Raw genomic sequence first — 24004 nt, 5'->3', positions numbered from 1 at the left:
TCGGTAGGTTGTGTTTATTTCTCGTTTTTCAGGAAAAGTTCCTGGGTTCAGGGAATGACATTCTGGTGAGAGATAAAAACAAAAACAGAAGAAAAAACATGGGGCCAAGAGAATAGCGCAGAACAGATTCCCCCAGTACAACTAGTAGAACATACTAGTTGGTCCCTATAAATATAGTGTGGCATTTAAGTCCTTCCAAATGTACAATATATGTTACAGTTAAACTTCACAACATGAACAGTGGATTTACAAAAACAACTTAAATGACTTTCTTCAGCTCATCATACAAGACAAGCACAAAGGCACCTCCCATGCCTCGGAGCACGTTGGACAAGGCCCCCTTGAAGAAGGCCTTGGGGCCCTCGTCACGTGCGATCTTCTTCCAGCAGTCAATGGTGCCAGAGTACATGATGTCGGCTGAGGGGGAATACAGAATTACAGAAGACGTCACGCGTTTATTCTACCAACACAACAGGAAAAAAAACTGAAAGTTGTACTTTCTATGTTGCGGTTATTACCTCCTTTGCGTCCAGACTGCATCATCATACGACGACGGACAGTGTCGAAGGGATAGGACACAAGACCAGCGACTGCTGTCACAGACTGAGCGATCATCCAGCTGACAACAATGGGTGTGTTCTTGGGGTCTGGGAGCATGCCTGTGGAGAGAAACGTCAATCAGGAAGGGGAACTAAAAGTCTCAGACGGCCAGGCACAGAGCGATACATCGCGCTTTGCAAAGCTTTTTGATGAAAACTCACCCTTCGCTGTGTCATAGACGCCAAAGTAAGCAGCTCTGTAGATGATAATACCCTGCACTGACACGCTGAAGCCCTGGTACAGACCCTTGATGCCATCAGACTTGGAGATCTTCACCAAGCAGTCGGCCAGGCCTTTGAACTCCCGCGTCTGTCCGGCTTTGCCGACATCAGCACCCAGACGTGTTCTGGCGAAGTCGAGGGGGTAGACGAAACAGAGGGACGTGGCTCCGGCGGCGCCACCAGATGCCAAGTTACCTGCGAAGTATCTCCAGAACTGCTTGTGCTTGTCAACCCCGTCAAGGAAAACCTTCTTGTACTTGTCCTTGAAAGCAAAGTTGAGGGCCTGAGTGGGGAAGTAACGGATGACGTTGGCCAGATTGCCTCTCCAGAACGCGAGGAAGCCCTGCTCCTTGGGGATGCGCACAATGCAGTCGACGATGCCCTTGTACTGCATGTCAGCTGTGATCTGTTTGCTGGCATGTTGGACCTGCAATCGAAGGAGATACACAACAGCGCATTAGAGATAACAAAAAGGACGACACATTTCTAAGAGACAGCGAGTGCAATTTAGTTGAGTCAACTTGAGTCTGTATACATCCTTCGAGCAACCTCCCTGTACTTTTGTTTATCATTAATTTTATTTATGTATGATTTCACTGGTTTTGAAACAAAAAAAACACTCTTTCCAAATAAATACTGTAATAGCCGTTTACAACAATCGCATAAAATAAATAATTATTTTTAACACCATTTAAATCTATTTATCAAAACGTTTTTAAATACAAGCCGAATAATATCGCCACTAATATGTAGTTAGGTGCCACGAGCTGCCAGTGTCAGTAGTAGTTGTCACAGGAGTGCCACAAGTAGTCAGAGGTGCCACCACTAGGGGGCCAGTAGTCAGAGAGGTGCCACAGGCTTGCCACCTGCCACAGGCTTGCCAGTGTCACAAGGAGGAACTCGGCATGGCTGACATTTCTTCATCAATGTGAATGAACATTTAACCTAACCCTCTAACTTGTCTTAGCATGACTCCCATGTGACACATTTGCATCAACGTGCCAGAGTACAACTCTGATGGCATCCATTCAGCAAATCCCCGCCCAGCCCCTCCTGCATGCTGCTGCTGCTGCTGCCGAGCACAGGCCCGGCGCAGCACCGCTATGGCGCAGCCCTTGCTGTGACCTTGGTTGTGTGGTGCAGTCAAACGGAAGACCTGTACCTTGCTGTGACCTTGGTTGTATGTTATGCAGTCGAACATAAAGCCTGTACCTTGCTGTGACCTTGGTAGTATGTTGTGCAGTCAAATAGAAGAGCTGTCATTGGAAGACGAGGTCGTTTTAACCAGGACATGGCCTTGAAAGCGCATTGTAAGCCAGCAGCCTGCTTGCCGCTGCATTACGTAACCGGGCTGATGCGCCTCCATTCTGCTCTTTCCTCATCTTTGCCCGCAGCAATCTCTCTTCAACGGCTGTTCGGATTCGCCATGTTGAGACTCCAGCTTCTACTCTCGACAGCAGCATCTCGACATCATGTACTTTACCACCGCACGTCACGAGCTACAATCTCGCTAGATTCACCTTCCATCACGTAGAAATGACCACACTGCGCTGGAAATTAACAGCACCAGTTGTGTTGTGTCGCACACACGAGCAGACAGCGATAAATTACAGCGCCATGATAAATAAGTACGTTGACACTCACTTGGAGAAGAAGCTTCACTCTCTCAATGGGGGCTGCCGCTGTCTTGGAGATGGCAGCGGCGATGCCACCAGCCAAGAAGTCCTTGGCGAAGGAAATTGCGGTCTCACTCATCTTCAGATGTTACTCAGACACCGTCCCGTTACTTGATGTCTGTGAAGGTTGCCGGTGGAGTTGAAATGGCCGACTGCAGTCTGGAAGAGAAGGGATTTAAAGGAGACTCAGCGCGAGAGATACGGTGAACTTCGACTGTCGCGTCTGATTGGTCAGCCGTGGAGCCGGTGGGCGTGGTCAACCTATAACCTTTACAGCGCTCTCGCATCACTAAAACACCGAAACGTTTCACTATTACCATCTTAAATGTATATATATATATTCTGATTGAAAGACATCTCAGCAGAATTGATTATTTCAAGTTTTCTGAATCAGATTTGGCTCAAAGTCAAAATGTCATTTACAAGCAGCTGAGGACTGGAGGCTAATGGTGGGTAAAGGTCATCCCATCTGCTAATGTCCTTTGACTGTCACCTAGTGTCCTACAGTGGAGGAGGACATGCTTTACTCAGCTCACTGATTCGATCATAATAACTAACTAACCTATCAGTTAGTCCAGTCAGACTGATTGAAATCTCATCAGAAATGTTGCCTGTTATCATAAATGATCACTAAACAGAAGAACAAGTTGCAGTAGTAGTAAGACAAAATGGAGTCATTCATTGAACCAAAATGTCAAAATTAAAAGGAAAAAAAATAGAAGACAGACAGAGGAAATCTAAAAAAATATCCCAAAACGTACAAAAGAACACTTCAAATGTAAAAAGGAGAAATGTTTAATGATTTAAACGTATTTCTTCCAGCACAGTCCATGTTATTACATTTACATGATTGATCATAACCTACTCAAACTAATAAAGCATCAATATTTTTACATTAATTGCACATTAAATATATAATCTATCATGGAGTGAAAGAGATTTTACAAGCCATTTGGATAAACTACAGTATGGCACTATTTGATGTGAGTAACTGAAATAAGCCCCAAAATAAATAGCTAATGCTTAAGGAACATAATATTACGTTAAAAACATGGAGAGACATGATGGGTAGATGAACAAATAATACTGTCAGATAAACAAATAAAAAAGGTTTCTGAAAGAGGTAGACTGTTGCTGACTGGACATAATGCAAATGCATGTTAGCACCTTCTATGAAGACATGAAGCCTGAAATGTTATGCCATTATTACAGACAAACGCCTCTCCGAAGTATCTAATGTTGCTGTTCAAGTGTGGTCAGCAGTCAGACCTCTTCTCATGTGAAGTTTCACCAGCGGTTTCCGAGAGAGGGCTCCCCTGACCGGAAGCTCCTGTTTTTCAAGTAGCGCTTCGCCTCCTGCAGCTCGTACGGCCCGAGACTCTGGTCGACGCCCGGTGCAAGTTTGTAGCTCATGGGCGAGACGATGTAGCCGTTGCGGTAAAGGCAGACCTGCTTACACATCTCGAAGCAGGTGAAAAGAAGGCCAAAGTAGGGAACGATCTGTGAGGGAAGGAGACAGAGATGAGTGTCTGTCAGTGGGACGCCAAGCACTTCTTGTGATGAAACTGACCATGAATCCACACAGAGAAGGTTGTGGTCTGGTTTGATTATCACCTAAAGTGGGCTTAATGTGTCTTTAACTCATTTTCATTCAGGTTGACCTCTTTGTAAAAGAAAAGCTGCTCATGACAAGGCATCATGTTTGCTGTTGTGTCTCACATTTGTTCATGACATTTGCAGCTGAAATAGGAGAGTGGAGCATGCTGTTCTTGAGAGAGAGACTTTGCTCACCTTGCTCGTGATTTTCAAGCTATGATTTACACACCAAACATTGCTTTCCATGCCCCCCCTCCCTCATCCTCCCTCTCCCTTTTGCGTCATAAAGTCACTCATGTTCCTGAGCATGTGCAGTTATTTCAGTTCCAAACACAAGATGAAGGAGACCAGTGCTCAATCCATATAATTGATAGAGAGTACAATATGGCTGAGATATAACTAATAATTATATTATATGAGTGATATGGTACCTTTATAGTGTTGGCCGTAAGGCCATTCCACAGTGAGAGGATGCCCTTGCTTTTTACAACCTGAACAAAACAGTCAATCATTCCACTGAAATGGACGTCGACTCCACCAAAATGGGGAAGACGGGCACTCTGCGCCTGAGAAAAGAATAAAAGTGAAAATGAAAAGCAGTGAATCATTCAAATGCCATGATATGTCTGTAAAGTAATAACCAGAAAGGCCAGGAGAAACATGACAAGACAGGTAGAATTTATTGAAAATTTGGGGGAAGATCGAATGGTTAATGAAGTAATATGCTTTTTGTTTGCAAAGCCATCAACTGTCTATATCTACTACTCGCAACGCTATTACAAAACTAAATACATGGACAAGAGTAGCATATAATAAGCACAACGTTGTCCTTTAGAGGGTACATTATGGCTGCTGAACTTGGGAGCAAAGCCAGTTAGCAGCAGAGGAAGCTTTGAGAATAGTTATGTAATAATGCAAGTGGACAGTAGTATATTCAAGCTCACCAGACTTAGTCACACTGCCTCGTGTGAGTGTGTGTGCGTGTGCGTGTGCGTGTGTGTGCGTGTGTGTCACGTTGACAACTGTACAGGGGGAATGTCGCGTGACAGTATCTTTAGAACAGAGGTCATCCACTACATTTCTCCAATGGCCAGAATATATATTAGTAGACACTGTCAAGATTGGACTTCAAATAAGAACATTATTGTTGAATATTTTCACTTTCTTACACAAAAGCTTTTATTTAAAAAGCAGTGATTAAAACTAACTAACTAAATGATCAAAAGTGCTGTGAGTTTGTCCCAATGCTTGCATGACGATACCCATTCACGGGTAGAACGCACTTATTGGTTGGTAAATACCTAATAAAAGTATTTCCATCTCAATTGTTTTAGGAGTTTCTTCTATATAGGAAGGAAATGCTGGACATCCCAAATTGCAGAACACATTTTTTCCCTCGTCACATTTTCTGAATGTGTTAATATTCTGCGAGCCGCCAGTCGACGATCACTGCTTGAGGAGTTTCAAGGTCCCTCAGGGGACACGCAGCCATACGGGTATGAGACTGTTCAAACAGCTTCATTTGTCGAGGAAACATTAAGCTAACCAGAGAGTACAACAATATGTAACTTCTGCAAACACCCTCAGCTGTTTTCTATCATCTATTCTGTCTGCTTTTTATTGTTCAAATCATTATTTAACGTGGCTCTTTATGTTCAGGTGACATTGTTGTGATGGTTTAGTGGACTGGACATACACAACTCTCACCTTGCCTGCTGCCTGATAGTGACTGACTATGTTTAGAGAACGTATCTATAGCTTCTGCAGGCCCGGGACACGTTCGCATTCCCAGCTGCTGTTGAACCTTGTGGTAGCTAATAATAGGATCATACAACCGGATGTAGTATTACAGTTCCTCATGTGTCCTCCCTGACATGCAGGGGAACATACAAGATATCTTCGAGCATCATTTCAGAGGAAAGTGGTGCAGACCAACGTGCCTTCCTGTGACCAAGGTTGTTTTTAAAACATACTACTAAGATTATTTGGATTTAAGAATTTAAACTTTCCATGTTTGAAAACATTGAGTGGCCAAGAAAGGCTAAACATATTTTAGGTAAATGCCGACTACCCCCTTGTGGACTGAATGTTGTAACACAGCCAAGTATACTGTACATGACCTGAAATACAGCAAACTTGTTTTGTTTATGGTTAAATATAAATATTATTTATTTCTCTCTTTCTTTCCTTCTTTCAGGTATAAATAATAATAAAATAAGAATTTATAAAGAGTCATAGAAAATACAGTTGAAGAGGATGTATTTGAAAGATATATTCAATTATTTTCAGTATTATCAATAAAGAGTCATTATTAACAAATAGTCATGTAGAGAGATCTCTACAAATCTTGCCAATTAATGTTTCCCTTTAAAAGACCATTTATTTAGTGTATCTAGTCCTCCTAAAAAAATATAACCTATATAGAGAAAGTGAAGTGTTCTGGTGGTAAATTACCTGCATCTTCCTCTTTACAGTTTCAAAAGGGTAGGAAAGGGTTTGGGCCACTCCCGCTGCGAGGCAGCCATTGATGAAGTTCTGGAGGGGAGTGAAGCGGAAAGGAGGCTCCTGCCATAGCTTGTCCAAGTTCATGTACACTGCATAGCAACCAATAGAAAAGGGAAATGCACCTGTAGACAAATGAAATGTGCTATAAGTTACAGTCTCTCTAATGCCTCATCGATGAAACGTGTGTTCAAATGAACTGTAGAAGACTTTTGTCTTCATCTGGAGGAAGAGGAATGCCTTTAATAAAGGGTAGCTATTCAATATTCTGGACCACCAGAGTTACATGCAGTGAATATGCAAACACACCCAACAGAGTGAGAGAAAAGCCCCTGTAGAGAGCAGGCAGCCCTTCATTCCCGTAGATCTTCGAGAGAGTGTGAACAACACCGATGTAGGTGGGCTGTCTGCAGCTCTGAGCGATGAGCCGGGTTTCTGCCACCTCCAGTGGGTACGTCATCATGGCAGCAGCAAAGCCAGCCAGTCCACCGGCGAATATGGCTCTCCACTGAGAGATGAAGCCCAGTTCATCCATGTGAAGGTGGACGATCCTGGAGAGACAAAGTCAAAATGAATCACACTTCCTTGTTTGGATTGCATTGATTAGAAAGTGAATGGTTCCGTCATTTGTCTTGGGAAGCTTGCCAGCGTTATTTAACAGATGGAGGTGTTTCAGTGCACTCATTCTGCTTCTGTATTTGAAGCGTAATTGGTTGTCAGTGTTTTTATCGTCATTTCACACCTATTTTAAACCAGATTGTTCTAGCAGCAGAACTCAGAAAAGTAAATTATAAAGCAAATTAACAAACATTTTCTGGTTCAGCTAATCAAATGAAAATGTGCTGATTTGTTGTGTTTGAATCTTCATGATCTCTTAATGTGTCAATGATGTTTACACTATATTGCTTCATCATTTAGTTAGTTTATTATCAAACCAGCATATTGATTTTAGCCTTAAATTTAAAATGTTTGGGTTAAGCATGTTTGAACATTCGAAAAATACATTTTAAGATGTCACCTTGTGTTCAGGAAAAATGTGATGAGAATTTATTACCGTTTTATAAAATAAATTAATAATACATTATTTAAAAAAAATGATAATTATATAACTAACTAACACATACGCCAGTGTGTGTGTGTGTGTGTGTGTGTGTGTGTGTGTGTGTGTGTGTGTGTGTGTGTGTGTAAGAGGAAGTGGCTTTATGTTCCTGGAACACGGTGTACATTGTACAGTACTAGTCAGGAGGCGGTGTTTACATGCACCAGCGACACCAAGCGCGCGGGCTGAAACCACATGACTGCGGCAGCTTAGCTATCAGTAGATATTTATGACTTCACGCTGCTCACTGCTGCTCACTGGTCCGCATGTTTATGCGTCAGACATGCTACCGGCATGTTTGTCCTGTAGTAACCTGAGGGAACTAGAAAACCAACTAGATGCCCCGCATTTAGCCTCACAGGCAACCGACTGACAGTCAAGAAACATTTTACTATCATAGAAAACAAAGATACCCAGCAAATCATTTACATTTGAGAATATGGAACCAGCTAACTCTTAACATTTTTGCTTAAACGAACTTACTTAAATGGTTAGACACTTCAAAATTAGAACTCAACAATGTATGGATTAAAAACATGCAGCTACTATTGATTATTATGTCTATTACTGTGCTTATTTGCTCGATCTCTTTGACTTCTAGTCATATTAAACTGACTATCTTTGGATCTGGGCTGCCGTTAAGATAAATCAAGACATCTGAATGTGTCATATTGGGCTTCATGAATTTTTCACAATTTTCCAAATTTATAGCGATTAATCAAGCAAATAATTGGCAGATTGATCGAAAAATAGTTACCAATAAATGTTCTATCTATTGACTAATTTACCAATCGTTGAAAAAAAAAAAATCAGTTCAGATTGTTTTGAGTAGAACAAAACAACCGACCTGTGAGACAAAACACAGGGCAGGAAAAACACCCTGCTTTTAAGTATCGACTGAGCAAATACAGCCTTCTGATTGGTTGAAAAGAGAAGGTGCGACTCAGACCAGTAAAAGCGGAAGTACATATTTGGCTGCTCCGATGAAAGTAAACAGATCTTTTAAATGAACCCTTTGACGTGATTGTATCGTTTCAAACCATTAAAAAAAGAGAACACGGTGATCCCTCATTATTCTACTAAAGTCACTCTACTCTTTTTTTTTTTACGCCACACAAACTTACAAAGTCGACGTCAGCTGACCAAGATGGCTAACAAGCTAATATAGCATAAACATTGAGCAAAACATCGAAGAAAAACACCTACAATAAATGCTTTAGGTCGATACAATGCGAGAAAAAACAATCTAGATCCAACTTTACTTACTTTTTGTATGTTGCGAGATGAACTGCGGTGTAAGGGAACAACCGCAGACAAGAGGCGAGGTTTCCTTTCCAAAACCCTCGAAGTCCCTCATTCTGGTAGACGACGAAAAAACTTTGCCAGAAACCCCTTTTACAGTGAAAAGTGCCCACCTGACTCTTAATTTTAACCACCTCCAACGGCGACGTGACGGTTTTACTGAAAATACCGGCGAAACCGACGCACATGAAGCCCTGAGAACTCGTCAGTCTGTCATCTTTTTTAACTGAGGCCATCACTGCTCTCTGCTTCCTGCGATGACTTCAGTCTTCTCCGAGAGAAAGGAGAGGATTTGTTTATGCAAGTTAGACATCTAACTGTAGAGAAGGTATCCGTGCCCTGCCCTGACCAGCGATGTTATGGGACAACACACACGTCACTCTGACCGGTGCTGCAGTTGTGTCTCAGTCACACTAGGGGGCGCTCTGGGACCTGGTTTTGACGCATAGAGCACAGCGAAGTAAATCATTTATTATTAATCTGAGACACACGTGACCCCATGAACTGTAGCAGTTATGTAGTTTAAAAGGGAATACCAAACGTCCAGAGAAGTTAAGTCAGTAGATCAGTATTACTATTCTTTGTTATTATTGGGCCAGAGATGCATCACTAAATCATTTTGTCTGGTTTTCAATCAGAATCAGAACCATTTATTTGCCAAGTTTGTTACACATAAGAGGAATTTGTCTTGGCGGGTGGTGCATACATTAATTAAACAAACAACAACAATCATCACAGTGCAAGAAATATAAACATATTCAATTTACAATAGAATATAAAATAAAGTGCACAGACAAACAGGTAACAGTACTATAAACAAGTGTACTGAAGGTGTATGTGAAAGTATGATTTTTTAGAATTTATTTTAGGTTTAGTTTTTTTAAATAACTATATTTACTCAAGTATCTCACTTAAAAAATTGTTGTAGCAATGGCACATTGATTGTTGACATTTTATAAGACTATACTACATAATTTCAAGGGAATATAGTATATTATGTACTGTGTTATTATTTAAACCTGTGATTTAGTGCAGTTATTATGTTATGTTTATGTCCCTGTCTAACTTAAATAGGAAACAGTGAAGTTGTTGCATTAAACCGTTCCTCATATTTTCAGGCGACCACTTGACTGGTGCACTTGAGGACTTCTTTGGTGACCACTTATTTTGGGGACTTTGTCTCTATAGGTGGCGCAATACTCCAACGTTGTGTCCACATGGCAACATGTGGTAAAATAACTATCAGAAGAACCAAAGGTTAGACTATAAACTGCACAACTAAAAGTATACAAGCATGTTTTGTGAAGGCTACTCAAAGGAATTTCTTTTTTTAATAATGGTTCAAATGAGAGGCAAATACTGTATGTCTTTTGGCATGACATTATTTTAAACAGCACATCCAGCCTCTTATTCAGTGAGGCTCTGAGTGAAAGTCCGAAGTGGTTTTGGGATGGAGGGTTAGTTTAATGCAAAAACAAATGTAATATCCTCTGTTGTAACGTCCGGTCTGATTTACAGTCTTACTGTTTTCATCATCAGGGATTTGTTGTGGCTGTCTTGGTTCAGCACCATGTTTGTTTTTGTCCTCGTCTTGGCCCACCACGAGTGACTCCCTCCCCTGCCGGGCTGACAACCTCAGAGGCATGCGAGGAGCCCACCTTCTGTCTGCGGCTGGACCACTTGGCTCCTTCACAAAGGCTATCTGGAATAACAGAGCCAACTAGAGGAAATGACAGCCTGATCACAAGACCTCACTCCCCCTCTAGCTGCCTACTGGGGGTGGGGAAAGGTGTGTGTGTGTGTGTGTGTGTGTGTGTGTGTGTGTGTGTGTGTGTGTGTGTGTGTGTGTGTGTGTGTGTGTGTGTGCGCGTGTGTGTGTGTGTGTGTGTGTGTGTGTGTGTGTTTGAGTAGGGTATATGGCTTTCACTTCTGAAAACTCAAGAACCAATGTGTGTAATTGGACTGACGGCTAAGAACTTATTAGACTTACTAGATGTGCGTACAATACATTTATAATTAATATTATACTACTCAAATTCAAATTTGAGGGGTATTTGAATCGTGTTAGTAAGGTAAATCAATACATTCTTAGGAGCCAAGATAATAAGCTGGAGAGCTATGTCATAACTGTGGCCCAACACAGGAATACCAAAGTAATCTTTTCCTCGTCAGAGCAATAGAAGAGCTCACATTAAAATAGCTTGAGCAATTCTTTGATCCCACTGTCATACGTGGTTTGTGATACTCGAGATAATGAGATGTCTCCCTTTAAAGATAAGTGGTCTGATGCTGTATCTTATCAATTATTGCTTCAGCAATCAAACAGGACAGCACCAAGATGCTGTTGCCACTCTGTCTCCTCTGCTGTCCTTCCTCTGCCCTTTACCCACCAGTATTCATAGAGAATACACATAGAGCACTGCCCTCTTCCTGTATGTATGCCCCCCCTCCTGAATGAGAACTTCCTCCATGCAGCAAAGTAGTGCGGGAGCAGCCTGCATGTCTTTGTGTCTTCGAGGACCGGCACGTAGCAGTAGGTGTAGGCTGGCTGAGGCATTGTCATTCGCTGGATGTCATGCGCAAGTCAACCCTTGATCTCCCACTTTGAAGTGCACTGCTGGAGGAGACTGAGAGCAGTCTGCGAGCCCACAGCAGAGGGCGCCCGATACCAGGGAGGCCCGAGCCGCTGTCATCCCCACAGACTGGTGCAATAAAAATCTCACCTCATTATCTGAGACAGTCACATCACAGGCTTGTGTTGGCAGGGGAGGGGAAAGGGAAGAAAGCGTGGGGGTGGGGAACAGGCTGGGGTGGGTGACACCAGAGTCTGTCTGTATGTGAGTGTGTCTTTTTTTTAAGGGCGGGGGGTGTGTTGGTGAGAAAAATCAGGCATAAGTACAATTCACTGTGGCACCATGTTGACACCTCTGCCAACAAGGCGGAGGCCAAACTGCTGCACTCCCCAGCTCACTTCACAGGGATGGGAGACTTGTTATGCATATGAGCCTAATTTTGAATTAATGGTTTCTGTGATGGGTTAAACTGTGAAAAGTTGTCAGTGTTTGTTAGGAATAGTAAATGCAATGTTGCACCTCATTACTGGGAACAGTCTTTAATACAACAAACACTGCAACTTCTGTTAGGTCAGCCCTATCAGTAAATGTGCTTAAATACAACATATAAAGTGTTAAAAAGTATGTATCCTTAAGGAGTTAATTTGTGTTTCAAGTGATGATCCATAAATTATTATACTTATGTGGGATTAATATTACCCCATGTGCAGTGACATTTTCAAAAGAGTTGTGCATTTGTTGTTGCTTTCTTTTTTAAGAGCAGCTGTGGGGATTCCCAAAAAATCATGTAAGGGAAAATCATGTATTTAATAAAAACAATTTAATTTGGAATTTGTACAAAATTGTCATTATTTTGTGTGATTTATATTTATTTTGTAATAACTTAACAAGGAATGATGCATCACCTATTTAGTCAGGATGTAGATGACCAGGAGGTCCATTGTCTGTGAGGATGCAGAGGAGAACTTCTGGCAGCTGGTGCCCCCTTATCTTCCCATGTACAGCCAATAAATCAATATCAAATCTAAGGAACAGGAAGCCAGATGGCCTTCCCACAAACCACCAGGCCAGGGCGCTCTCAGGGCCTCCTCGGCTACTGTACCACTGGTGCATGCTGCAACCCTTTGAAGACATACACATTCAACAAGCAGCTCAATGAATGACTAAAGGGAACAAATAAGCTGTTACGACTCTGCTCATTTCAGTGTTTGTGTTTCCATCCACATCAAAGGCCTCAGTCTGTTTGATATGCAGCCCCCACACCTTGATCCGAGCCATGTACAGGTAGAGGGGAGGAGCAGTCCATTGAGAAGTGAGAGGGTCATGTGGCCGCTTCTCTCAGCCCTGGCTCGAGGGTAGTTGACCCAGACGAAGGGTCTTGTGGTGTCTCTTGTTCCCCAGGGAGCTATTGCCCCTTACACCAATGACTGGACACACTATTTATTGGGTGGCCTATTGATTACACGCTTTTAAGGAATATTCACGGTAATTTGGAGCAGCATAGAAAATAGGAAACATCTTGCATTTAAAGATTAGAATGAATACAATATTACCAGTAAACACAGAGTTGTGTGGTAACTGACAACTGTCTCGGAGTAAGGCCGGAGAGGTCAGTTTCCTAAATACATCCCGTCAGACTCATTTGGATTTCTGTGTAGACCAGGGGTCAGGTTAAACAGTAGTTTGATTGAATGGCTGTTCACAGGCCAGTGTGAAATGCCAGCTCTATTGCAATGTGGGAGTGCAAAGGAGGGGGTTTCTCTGGCCTTTGTGTGGCCCGCGGTCTTAGAGCACGGACCCATTGTTGGAGGCTGACCAGCCAGCCCCTCAGACTCTCCTTTGCCCTGCTTTGTCTCGAGCAGCGTGACCATTTCCTTCATCCAGGTCAGGGCAGGGTCGTGACTTTGGACACCAGTCTTCCCTGTCTGTCTGCTCGGCCTGCATACTCATAAATGCATCCAACACTGAGACGGATGCGCAGGTCAGTGTGTTGGGGCAAGTTTCATCCTTTTGGAACCAAGAGGATGAGAGCAAGAAGACCAGATGTCGTCCTGATTCAAATTCACAGAAGCATGACACCAAAATGATACCTTCAACACTCAAAATACAATATCAAACCATCACTAACATCGTTCTTTTTTTCTGCAGAGACACTTAAAACAATCTGCAATGTGCAAATCAGAACACATTTGTGGTTTATATCATTTGCATGGCGAGAGATGAAACACAGTACCGCAGAGACGGAGCTGAGATAACCTCTTTACTGCCCTGAAGTGTCCGAGTTACGCAACTATGAAGTTTTAGAAGAGTGGACAGTAACCTCCTTCTATCCCGAGGCTGGACCTGCCTTATCACGGCCTGGCCATCATGGTGATAAGAAGAGGAAAGGCCAAAGGGCCGTAAGGAACAGTGTGCATGGTTCAGGTCAACAGTGTGAGGAGGCTGGATTCAAAGGGGAGGGAAGGTGGACAAGAATATTATCTGATAAGAATCACCAAGGTCTTTTGATCTCGGAGGGGCTGATCCTGGGCTAGAGGGTGTCATGCTGGGCGGACGAGCAGAACTACACGGCAGGTACAAACAAGCGAGCCCTTGAAGATCGTCTGGGGCTAAAGCATATTGACACAGGGAAGACTGAAAAGACTCGACCGATGCACACACTCAAACACAAAAACCTGTTGTCCTCAGGACTTCACGCTATAGGAGCATTCTTTACACATTTGGCTTCTTTTTTTTCAACCAGAAAGCTCAAATAATGCCTTATTTCTACTCATGCCAATCCCCTAAATCTGTTTTTATGTTAAGGTCACGATTTGGCATTATATTCAAAATCAACAACTGACTCTGAGCCCTCTGAAGAGAAGCGTAAATGTCAGTGTGGTTTGTGTGTTTTTGTCTCAGAAGTCACTGATTAAAGTCGCCATGTGGAGGCCAGACAGGACCTGAGGCTGCAGTGCAAGCTGTGGCCTGAACCAAATGCCTTGCTGTCTCACCCAGGGCAAAACGGAGGAGGGATTTTTTTTAGCCCAGTGCGGCCAGAGGGGAGGTTAGCAAGCTGCTGCAGCGTTTAAGTGTCCTTGGTTTCTTAGCAACAGTTAAAAACAAGAGCTGACACATATGTAATTGTATCTAAAGCCTCACGCTCTTTCACTAAACACAGCTCAGCTCAGTGTTTAAGTTTAAGGACAAGTTGGATTATATTATACAATATTTTTTATTTCTCAATAAATCTCATGAAAGACCTAAATTGAAGTATCGTCTTAGTATCTAAAACCTGCTGTGCCATAAACCTCCATTGTTGTCCAAAAGCTAATAAAAAACCTCAACGAGCCACACAGTTACACTGGCTGACATCCTTCATCACAATGACTTTATTTAGAGTCAATCCCCTGGAACATCTTCCTGCTGCAGTAAATACTCACCAAATGTGTCGCACTCTGCAGCTGAAAGTAGTCCCTAAATAAATGCACTATTTACTCCTGTTAGAGTGATGTTCACTATAAACCACACTGCCCAGCGGTTTTAGGAAATTATTGAACCCTTTTTAAGAATGAAAGTATACATTAGTGAACAAATTGTCTGGAAACAAAAAAAATCAGACAGACTAAATAACAGTTGGTTTTGGCCTTTTTGTGGGATGTGTTGACGATAACTATAATATTGGATACATAAATTGGATTATTTTCAGTTTTAGTAAGTGCCAGCAGGAGAGGTATCATTCTTTAGACAACTTGAACCAAGTTTCTCCTCACAACTTGAAAATCAAAATATGATTTTTTTCATCTTTAGTTCACATCAAGCCAAGACAACGACAGAAACTATCAGCAACCTGTTACATCCACGCTCCAATTAAAAGAATTAAGATGTAAGGGGCCTTCATTATCAGCTCTCTCTGAAGGACATCAAAGGCCGTGGTGGAGTGAGAGTGCAGCTGCCCGGACGGTGTGAGTTTCTCCTTTCTCACTCCAGAAGAACTTGTTTGTGTTGAGGATGTTTACTGATCCCAGGAAAGACAAACAGCCTCTTTCTTGTTTGTTGGTACCGCAGCTCAAACAGTGTGTGTGAGAGACAGAGCTGCAGGATGTATTGTATTGTAGGTCAGTGTTTATCTTGTCTCTTGTGTTTTCATCCCACTTCCAAGTTTCCCATCAGAAGACGACCAAAATCAACAACTGTGAATTAAAATTACACAAAAAGGCAGCCAAGACAAACCAAAAGGCAGTTACACACAGAAGACGTCTACAAAACATCTTCAGTCGGCAAAGTTATTATAATTTCTGATGTTACGATAAGTGAAAGCTTAACTTCAGTCTCATAATCAATTCATTCATTCACTCTGCCATGTAAAATCAATCCACAGCAAATTGCCATTAAACGCTTACATTACTGAACATTTCAAGCATCTCAGATATGATACCGCATCTGAACACACGGTGTCACTCTCTCATCTATGCTGATAGAAGTTAGAGGACATCCTCACATCCAATCCACATCTATCAGGAACCATTGAGCTGTCAACTTGTTGAAAACAGTGTTATTGGCATACAAACAGAATGATGTACAGTATGCAAAAGTTTTTCTGTATCAGAATTGAATGCGTCACATGTTGTAAAACCCACTGAGGCAAATTTGGCATTTAGTATTGTCTGAAATCTTTTCACTGTTCTGTTACGAAAAATACATCTTCGGGAAATTATTTGTGGTCTGATGATCAATGAATACTGTTTGTGTAAATTACTGTTTTATTCAGGCAGGAGGCTAATAGTTCCCTTCCCATTAATTCTATAATTCAGTTAATACTGATAGGAAAACATCTGAAATTCGTGTCTGTATTATGAAATGCAGACCAATTGACATCTGTGTTGCCACAATGGAGTGTTTCATTCTGTGAGCTTGTTTCAGCAAATGTCACTTTGTATTGAGGGTACCACCGTTATAAATCCTGGGAAACAGGCTTTCACAGAGAAGTTTTATGGCAGAGAGACTTCCCTTCTATTCTGCGGGGGGTATGGTGCTTTACACCGTGTGTTCGCGTGTCACTGTCCTTTCAACTTGCACTGTCCCAAAACTATAGAGGTTTCTATTCAGCATCATCCAGGTGTTCACTCACAGATGTTTTGATAAGACAGGTCGTTTGAAACGGCTTGTATTAAGCAAAGATACGTATGACTATTTCAGATAGTTTTCAACTATGTTTACTGGGACTTAAATGCAGTGGAGGAAGAATAATTCAGATCTTTTATTGAAGTAAAAGTGGCAATATTGCAGTGTGGACATACACTGTTACAGCTCTGCATTCAACAGATTGCTCAAGTAAAAGTACTGGAAGTATTCAGATCACTTTACTTAAAGTGGTGTAACTAGAAGTACTCAATATGCAGAATGGTCAATTTCAGAATCAAGTGTTATATCACTGGATGATAATTAGTGGTGCAATAATGTGTTCATCCCTCTAATGTTGCAGCTGGTAAATGTGGGGTTATATATATCTAATTACTTTACATAATCAAATAAGTATCCATCCATCCATTATCAGCCGCTTATCCGGGGTCGGGTCGCGGTGGCAGCAGGTTCAGCAGGCCGACCCAGGCTTCCCTCTCACCCGCAACACTTTCCAGCTCATTCTGGGGGATCCCGAGGCGTTCCAAGGCCAGCCGGGAGATATAATCCCTCCAGCGTGTCCTCGGTCTTCCCCGGGGTCTCCTACCAGTTGGACGTGCCTGGAAAACCTCTAATGGGAGGCGTCCAGGAGGCATCCTGACTAGATGCCCGAACCACCTCAGCTGACTCCTTTCGACACGAAGGAGCAGCGACTCGACTCCAAGCTCCCTCCTGTCAAATAAGTATACAATCTGCAAAGTAACAAACTAAAGTTTTCAAATAAAGGTGGAGTAAATAAAAACAATTATTTGCCTCCAACCTGTCGTGGCATAAATATAGCATAAAAGAATTATACTCAAGTACCTCAAACTTTTACTTAAGTATAGTACTTTGGTAAATGTACATCCCACCACTGCTTAATTGACAGAAGAGCCGATTACAATTAGTCAGAAAAACACCCCCCTCCCCCCAAACTTGTTTCAGAATTATCACAGCTAAAGCACTTAACTGAATGATGAAGGTCCTACTGGTTTATTGATGGATATCGAGGCCCTGTCTAGTGTCAAAATGTCATTTTCTAAACTTGTTTTGGGCCGTATGTCTGCCATTTACTAAATATAATATGATTTATTCACTCTGTATGAAACCAGCTTTGGATGATAATCATTTCGAACACTGTTAATATATAAAAAGTATATACAAAGTATTGTCACAAACAACTCCAGTATATCACTCTTATTTGTCGTTTTCCATTTCAAAAGCTCCTATTTTATTGCATGACTGAATAACTAGTTTAGTCTAGCAATAAATAATGTACATTTATTTGACGGCATTTTGTTACTTTTTTCCAGGGTAAGATTTTTCATACAATTTACAGGAAGATAGTATAGCTGATAAAAAGAGAAACAAACCAGAACAGACGGGTACAAAAATAAATACGGAACTATTATGTTCATACAAGTTGGTGGTGCATACATAAATATAAAAAACAACAAGTCAAGTGTTGCTGTAAATAGATGCAGTGCTTTATTATTAACTAACCAGTTTAACATTTAATATTAGTCAGTATAATCAGCACTTCAGTCATTTAAGCAGCGGGGGAAACAACCAAGTACATTTACATACAAGCACTGTACTGAAGTACAAGTCTGAGGTGCTTGTACTTTACTTTAAGTTTTTCTCTACTCCACTATTTGTTGTGGAGTAGAGAAAAACTTAAAGTAAAGTACCTCAAACTGTTGTACTTTTTACTCTACTACATATCATCGCTTTAGTTACTTTGCACATTTGAATTATTAATATAATTCAACTTTCCAATTATTATACATTATAGGTTAAAACAACCAGACAACTTCAATCAATTTACCAGCTGCAACGTGAATGTAATGTATGCGCCATTGATTATAATCCAATACTTTTGACATTTTAAGTAGCCTAGCTGATACTAAATACTGTACTGTTACTTAAGTAACATTTTACTTTCATAGCTTGTAATGGGGTAGTGTTGTTTATACTGTGGTATTTCCATTTATTAAGGATGAATACTTCTACCTGAAGAAATTGCTTCATGATCTTGGGCTAAGCAGAATAAAACATGCAAAATTCTGTTGCATGTTTTATTCTGTCACTTGTTGTGATGTACAATTCTGCAAGGAAAGGTTATCTTTGTTATGTATTACTTATAGGCGGGCGAGAAATGTTATAAATGACTGAAACCCCCATTTTGGATACTTCCAGTAACGACAGTACTGTGTTCACCTGCATTGACTTCTTCCTGTGCAGCTTTTTGGCTTCCAAGTATGTTTGCTCGAAACTGGGAAAGTCGCCCAGTCCTCGCCGGTAGGTTGAACTACACCTGGGGGACGTGAGGCGGGGAGAAGGCAACGGCAGCAATGCGGTAAAAAGAAAAGTAAAGTCAGATATCCTCGTCAGTGAAGAAGCTGCCCGGTGTTTTTATATTATCGTGATTGTTTTAAATACAGTGAGTTCACAGTGGGCTCTTTGTTCACGCTAGCGAGACGTTACCGTCGGCTAGCTGCTTCCGGAACACAACCGTCACAGGTAAGGAGAGTTTCGGTCTCCCGTTCAGCTAATGCTGTCCCTCTGCGTCCGCAGACACACACACGGCTGTCTTCTCATGTTATGGGTGTTTTAATCCGGTGTTTAATGGCTGAACGTGGACGTGTTTGGGGGCACACGTTGACTCGTTAAAGTGGGGCACCGTGCTCAAGGTGCGTAGCGGTTAGCGCTGAAGCAGGTTGAGCTGAAGGTGAAGCCCTGTCGGGTAACGGCTGTTAGCGCGAGACGGTCCGCCTGACCGATACCTGCGAGGGCTGACCGTCATCACCGCTCCTGTCATGGCCATCCGTCACATCGGGCCGGACTGATTAGGACCAAACCCAGCGGTCGTGAGCTGACAAGAGGGGGGGCAGCGAGTTATTTATGGTCCCGGAGACACGCACACATCCAGGCGAGGTGGTTACACATGTCCTCGTTACTGTTATCGAGGGCTTTTTCATGTGTGGAGTATCTGCTCCCAGTACCTGGGCATATTCATTTTAACATGGTGACAGCGTAGAGGAGCAAAGTACAGTGATGTGTACTTTGAGTCTTTCCATTCAATGCTACTTTATACTTCAACACATATCAGCAGGAAAGCTATGTTTCACTTTACTGTATGAAGTATGAATGCTGTAGTTACTGAAAAAAAAGCTTTTACATAAACATCAGTTTATAAGTCTGTATTGATTGCTTGATGGGTAAATAAATAGTAAAGTCATACAAACTGAGGACAAAATTTGAAGAAAATAGTGATGCGAGTCGACTAATGGCAGAAAAATTCAAGTTTATTAATGAAAACATCGCACGTCAGACTATTATGATTAAGTAATGATACTAGGGTGTGTTTATTGACATGAAATATACAGCAATATAACAAATGCAATATTGTATATTATATAAAGGTACTAATATATATATATATATCATCCTTTTATTGTATACTAAACAGTAAAAGTTAGATTTTTTTCACCTTGACCAGCTTTAATTGTACAATGCTGCTTGTATATTAGTGTGTTGTCAAGGAGACGTTCTGCATACCTAATGCTTTTACTTTAGTATTGGAGTAGCTACAAAATTAGGCACAAATGTTAAAATTGGCCACATCTATTTTTGATTATGTGCAGCAGCAGTTACTTCAAAGATTAGTCATGAAATGGGTCACTTTTGTACTTCAGTTGTTTGACAAGTGTAGTCTGTACTATTTTAGTCAAGTCTCATAACTATCTTTAGCCTTTATATTAAAGCTCTGTCCTCATGGCTATTCTGAACAACTAAATACACATTCTGAACTCAATGGCTGCTTGCAAAAGTACTATTTATTTAATGTTGAAGAACTACCGTCTCACACTAAACATGGGAATTTAAAGCACAGTATGCAAGGTCCTTGCATAGCCGGCTGGACAAGCCGGCTGGACAAAAGGCCCCTTTAAAACCAACTTCTTACCTTCAGGTTGTCCACCCTCACATATCTGTGACATTGGTATCGGAGGAAGCATCTTTGAAACGAGTGGGAGACAATCATGTTTATAGTGGGTGCGATAAAAAGCATAGCAAAACCAGATGTGTGGGGCTATGCCCAAGACCATAGTGAGTGTCAAGGCCAACCACATGAAGGCATTAAACTAACACGTACCACTAACCAAATCTGATATAAAACAAATCTAAATTGCTGCATTAACAAAACTAAAAAAGCAGGTTCCCAAACCTAGACCCTCTGACATACTGCCAACTATATAATCCCAGCCCTGGTATTTACTAATGGGTGGACTCTTATTCACTGGAAACCAGTGGGTCCAGAATGACCATGCAGTACAGTTATCCACAGAAAGCCACGGACGTGATCCAGAGTATGTAGCTCGACCGGCTTTTACTGCCACTTTAAGAGATCAAGTTGCAACAAACTAAATGGGGGAGAATTTCAGTAACCAAAAAGACACAGCAAACCAGAATGCACAATGGAGCAACGTTTAACAAAAAGACAGGACAAGATTAGAATATTGCGCCGCCTCATAGGAAACCAAAACCCATGCATGATACGCCCCACATTTTGCATTTCAACAAGTAGGTCAAGTCTGCAATTTTGAGCCCAAATCTCTACATACAAGTTAACAAACCCCCACAGTCACAGGAGGTAGCGACACCACAAACCACATCAGTCCAAATTACCAGAACGCCTGGACTTCATCTTACTAAAGTGGTTCATTTGATCCCGAACAAGCCTCCAATTTGTCACAACACAGCTCAAGGCTGAACAAAGGAGGGGCGACCACACATGAGTTGCAGCTAAAAAGAATTTTAGTTTACGTAACTATAAGGGGAAACTAGTGTGGGGCTAAACTAGATGTAACAAAACAAGCCAGGGGAAGAGAATGACTGACTGACTGACTGACACCAGCTTATATAGACAAGCAGCCAGACCAGGTGAGTTGAATCTCCCTGATGACCCGACTCCACCCACCCGGCTGTGTCAGGGGGAGGCCTGCTCAGGGTCATTCAGTATGTTGTTGGAAAGGGTGTAGTGTGATGCAGCAGCTTGGAGCCCAAGTCAAATTCCCCTTCTGTGTTACCAAAGTATTCTAGTATTTGTGCCACATCTGAACCAGCTGTTCCAAGTATGGAGACAGAAGTTTTTAAGATGAATTGTTTTAATGTAATTAATACAATGTGAAGATAAATACGTTTTTTTGTGGTCTGGAAAATCCAACTACAAACCAGCCTTGTTTGCGTCAAATCAATCATCAGCTGAATCACTTATTACTGTTGCCTTCTTCCCTTCATGCTGAATACGAAGGCAACATCCATGGCTGATAAGTTAATAGGGTGGTGTTTGTTTGGTATGTGCAGGCATGCCGTTGTACAGTGGGAGGCTCAACAGCCCATAAAGATAAGCTGAACCTCCGTGTGTGACGTTGTCAGCGAGACACTCGTACCAGACCACGCGTAAGTCTGCAGCGAGGCTGAGAATCCAGATGGTTTAGTTGTACGAAAGTACAAACTGGGATGAAGTTGGACTGGGAAACTCTTTGTAAATAAAGGTTTTAATGTCCCTCAGATGACCTGCATACAGATTTACAATGCAAATATTGTTCTTTGTATTTAAAGCAGGATACTTAGCATGTTGTTGCTATACATAATGTTCAAACAGCGCTCTAAATAGATAAATACATGGTATTCTATTTTAATTATTAATCAGAGAAAATGTCTATAACTTTAATGATAAATAATGTTTAATTCATGCAGCCGTACAAGTTTAATTTTAGATGTTTTGGAGCTTTTCACTTCATTACGTAATACTCAAAAACTGATGATTAAGTCTCATTCACGTCTGGGTAGCAATTTGATGAACTTTCCCTTTCATGTGCTGTATTTATTCATGGTAGTAGACATTGGTGACGAGACACACCTCCTGTCTGATGGTCTCATGGAGAAATTATTTGTCTAGCTGGGCTTCACCTGCGTTCACTGAGGGTGTGGCAGGCCGCCCATGTGACTCACCCATGTCAATCATCAAAGCGAGTGATTTCGGCTCAGCTCTGAGGGAACGCCACCTCCTGTAATCCTCTGGGAGACTAGAGGACACCGTAGGGCCACAGGTATTTCCCGCAAATGCTTAGGCTGTCACATGATTACAAGGCATTTGAGTTGGATAAGGCGTTCCCTCATTAAGGCTGGTCGTATTGAGCCGCTTTGGTTGGCTCTAAACCTGTAAAAACATATTTCAGCTGCCTATTGTAAAGCTGTCTTGTGTTGGTTTCACACACATGCACTTTGACAATAGTCTAAAATGTTTCTTTAAGTGTGGGATTCCTGTGAAATAATTTTCTCGCTCCAGTGTAGGATTAGGATTAAACTGGATACATGTACTTGTGATCTTGAGGTAGATTGATGGTGATGTAGATTCAAACTTTCTCAGGGAAACTCAAGACTATAGGATTTTTCTTGAGACAGTAGATGACTGAACTGAAAATGTTCTTTTACTGTTTTCTAGGGCTGCAAATAATGATAATAATTGACCTATAGAATTTCCGAAAATAGTTAAAAATGTGCCTGACCCACATTCCAAAAACCTAAAAATATTCCCTTGATATAAAAGAAACAAAGCTTGCATTTTAAGGCCTGTCAATAATAAATCAACTGATCGATTCTCCGACTAATCAATCAATCGTCTAATCTGAGTCCCCATCTCACGTGAAGGATCTCGAGAAAGACAAGCACCGTTTATTGATGTCTTGCCTTATCCTTGAGAACCACAGAGATATATACTGCTGTGTCAGTGTGGAAGGGGTGGACAGTGATAGATAGTGTCAGAGACAGCCATCTTCAGACACAATGAGCAGGAAGGGACCCGTCTTCTCCAGGGTCGCTGGATGTATGTCTTCCTGTGAAGATGACCTCTGCTCTAATGGAGACATGCTTCATCCTCAGTGGAACCCATTGGGTGCTCTCTGTGACACCCAGCTAGTGCACGTCCCTTTATCACAAAGCAAATAAAACACCTTGGGTATGAAGCGATATGAAACTGGGAACGTCTTATTGACAAGAGAACCAGCCGAACCCTTTGCTGTAGGGCAGCATGGTGTATTTAAGGGAAGTGCATTGCATAGTTTATCGTTTGCACCACATCATTTGATTTCCAAATAAATGGAGCACAGCCTGGTTTGTCCTGTGCTTTCCTCACTGAGCTACAGGATCCATGACACCTATCCATTACAGGACGAGGTATCACTTGTACAAAGTAAAGACAAAGAGAGAAAGAAGGCCTGCGTCACCTCA

At 41.8% G+C, this 24004-nt stretch overlaps 2 protein-coding genes across 2 annotated transcripts; both read right to left on the bottom strand.

Moving 5' to 3' along the window:
* slc25a5 (solute carrier family 25 member 5) lies at window positions 1–2637 on the bottom strand. Its single transcript, XM_079229238.1, has 4 exons — window positions 2466–2637; window positions 762–1248; window positions 519–659; window positions 1–417 (listed from the first exon to the last, which is right to left on the bottom strand). Exons 1-4 carry the CDS (start codon window positions 2574–2576, stop codon window positions 260–262), a joined length of 897 nt encoding a protein of 298 aa, XP_079085364.1. The 5' UTR covers window positions 2577–2637; the 3' UTR covers window positions 1–259.
* A 637-nt stretch (window positions 2638–3274) lies between these two features.
* Window positions 3275–9249, bottom strand: slc25a43 (solute carrier family 25 member 43). The gene is made up of 5 exons (XM_079229228.1): window positions 8961–9249; window positions 6905–7146; window positions 6548–6720; window positions 4525–4659; window positions 3275–3997 (listed from the first exon to the last, which is right to left on the bottom strand). Exons 1-5 carry the CDS (start codon window positions 9230–9232, stop codon window positions 3785–3787), a joined length of 1035 nt encoding a protein of 344 aa, XP_079085354.1. The 5' UTR covers window positions 9233–9249; the 3' UTR covers window positions 3275–3784.
* Window positions 9250–24004: the final 14755 nt, after the last annotated feature.

The sequence above is a fragment of the Taurulus bubalis genome (assembly GCF_910589615.1).
Source record: "Taurulus bubalis genome assembly, chromosome: 13".
Classification (NCBI taxonomy): Eukaryota; Metazoa; Chordata; class Actinopteri; order Perciformes; family Cottidae; genus Taurulus; species Taurulus bubalis.
This window is presented reverse-complemented; position numbering and strand designations above follow the sequence as displayed.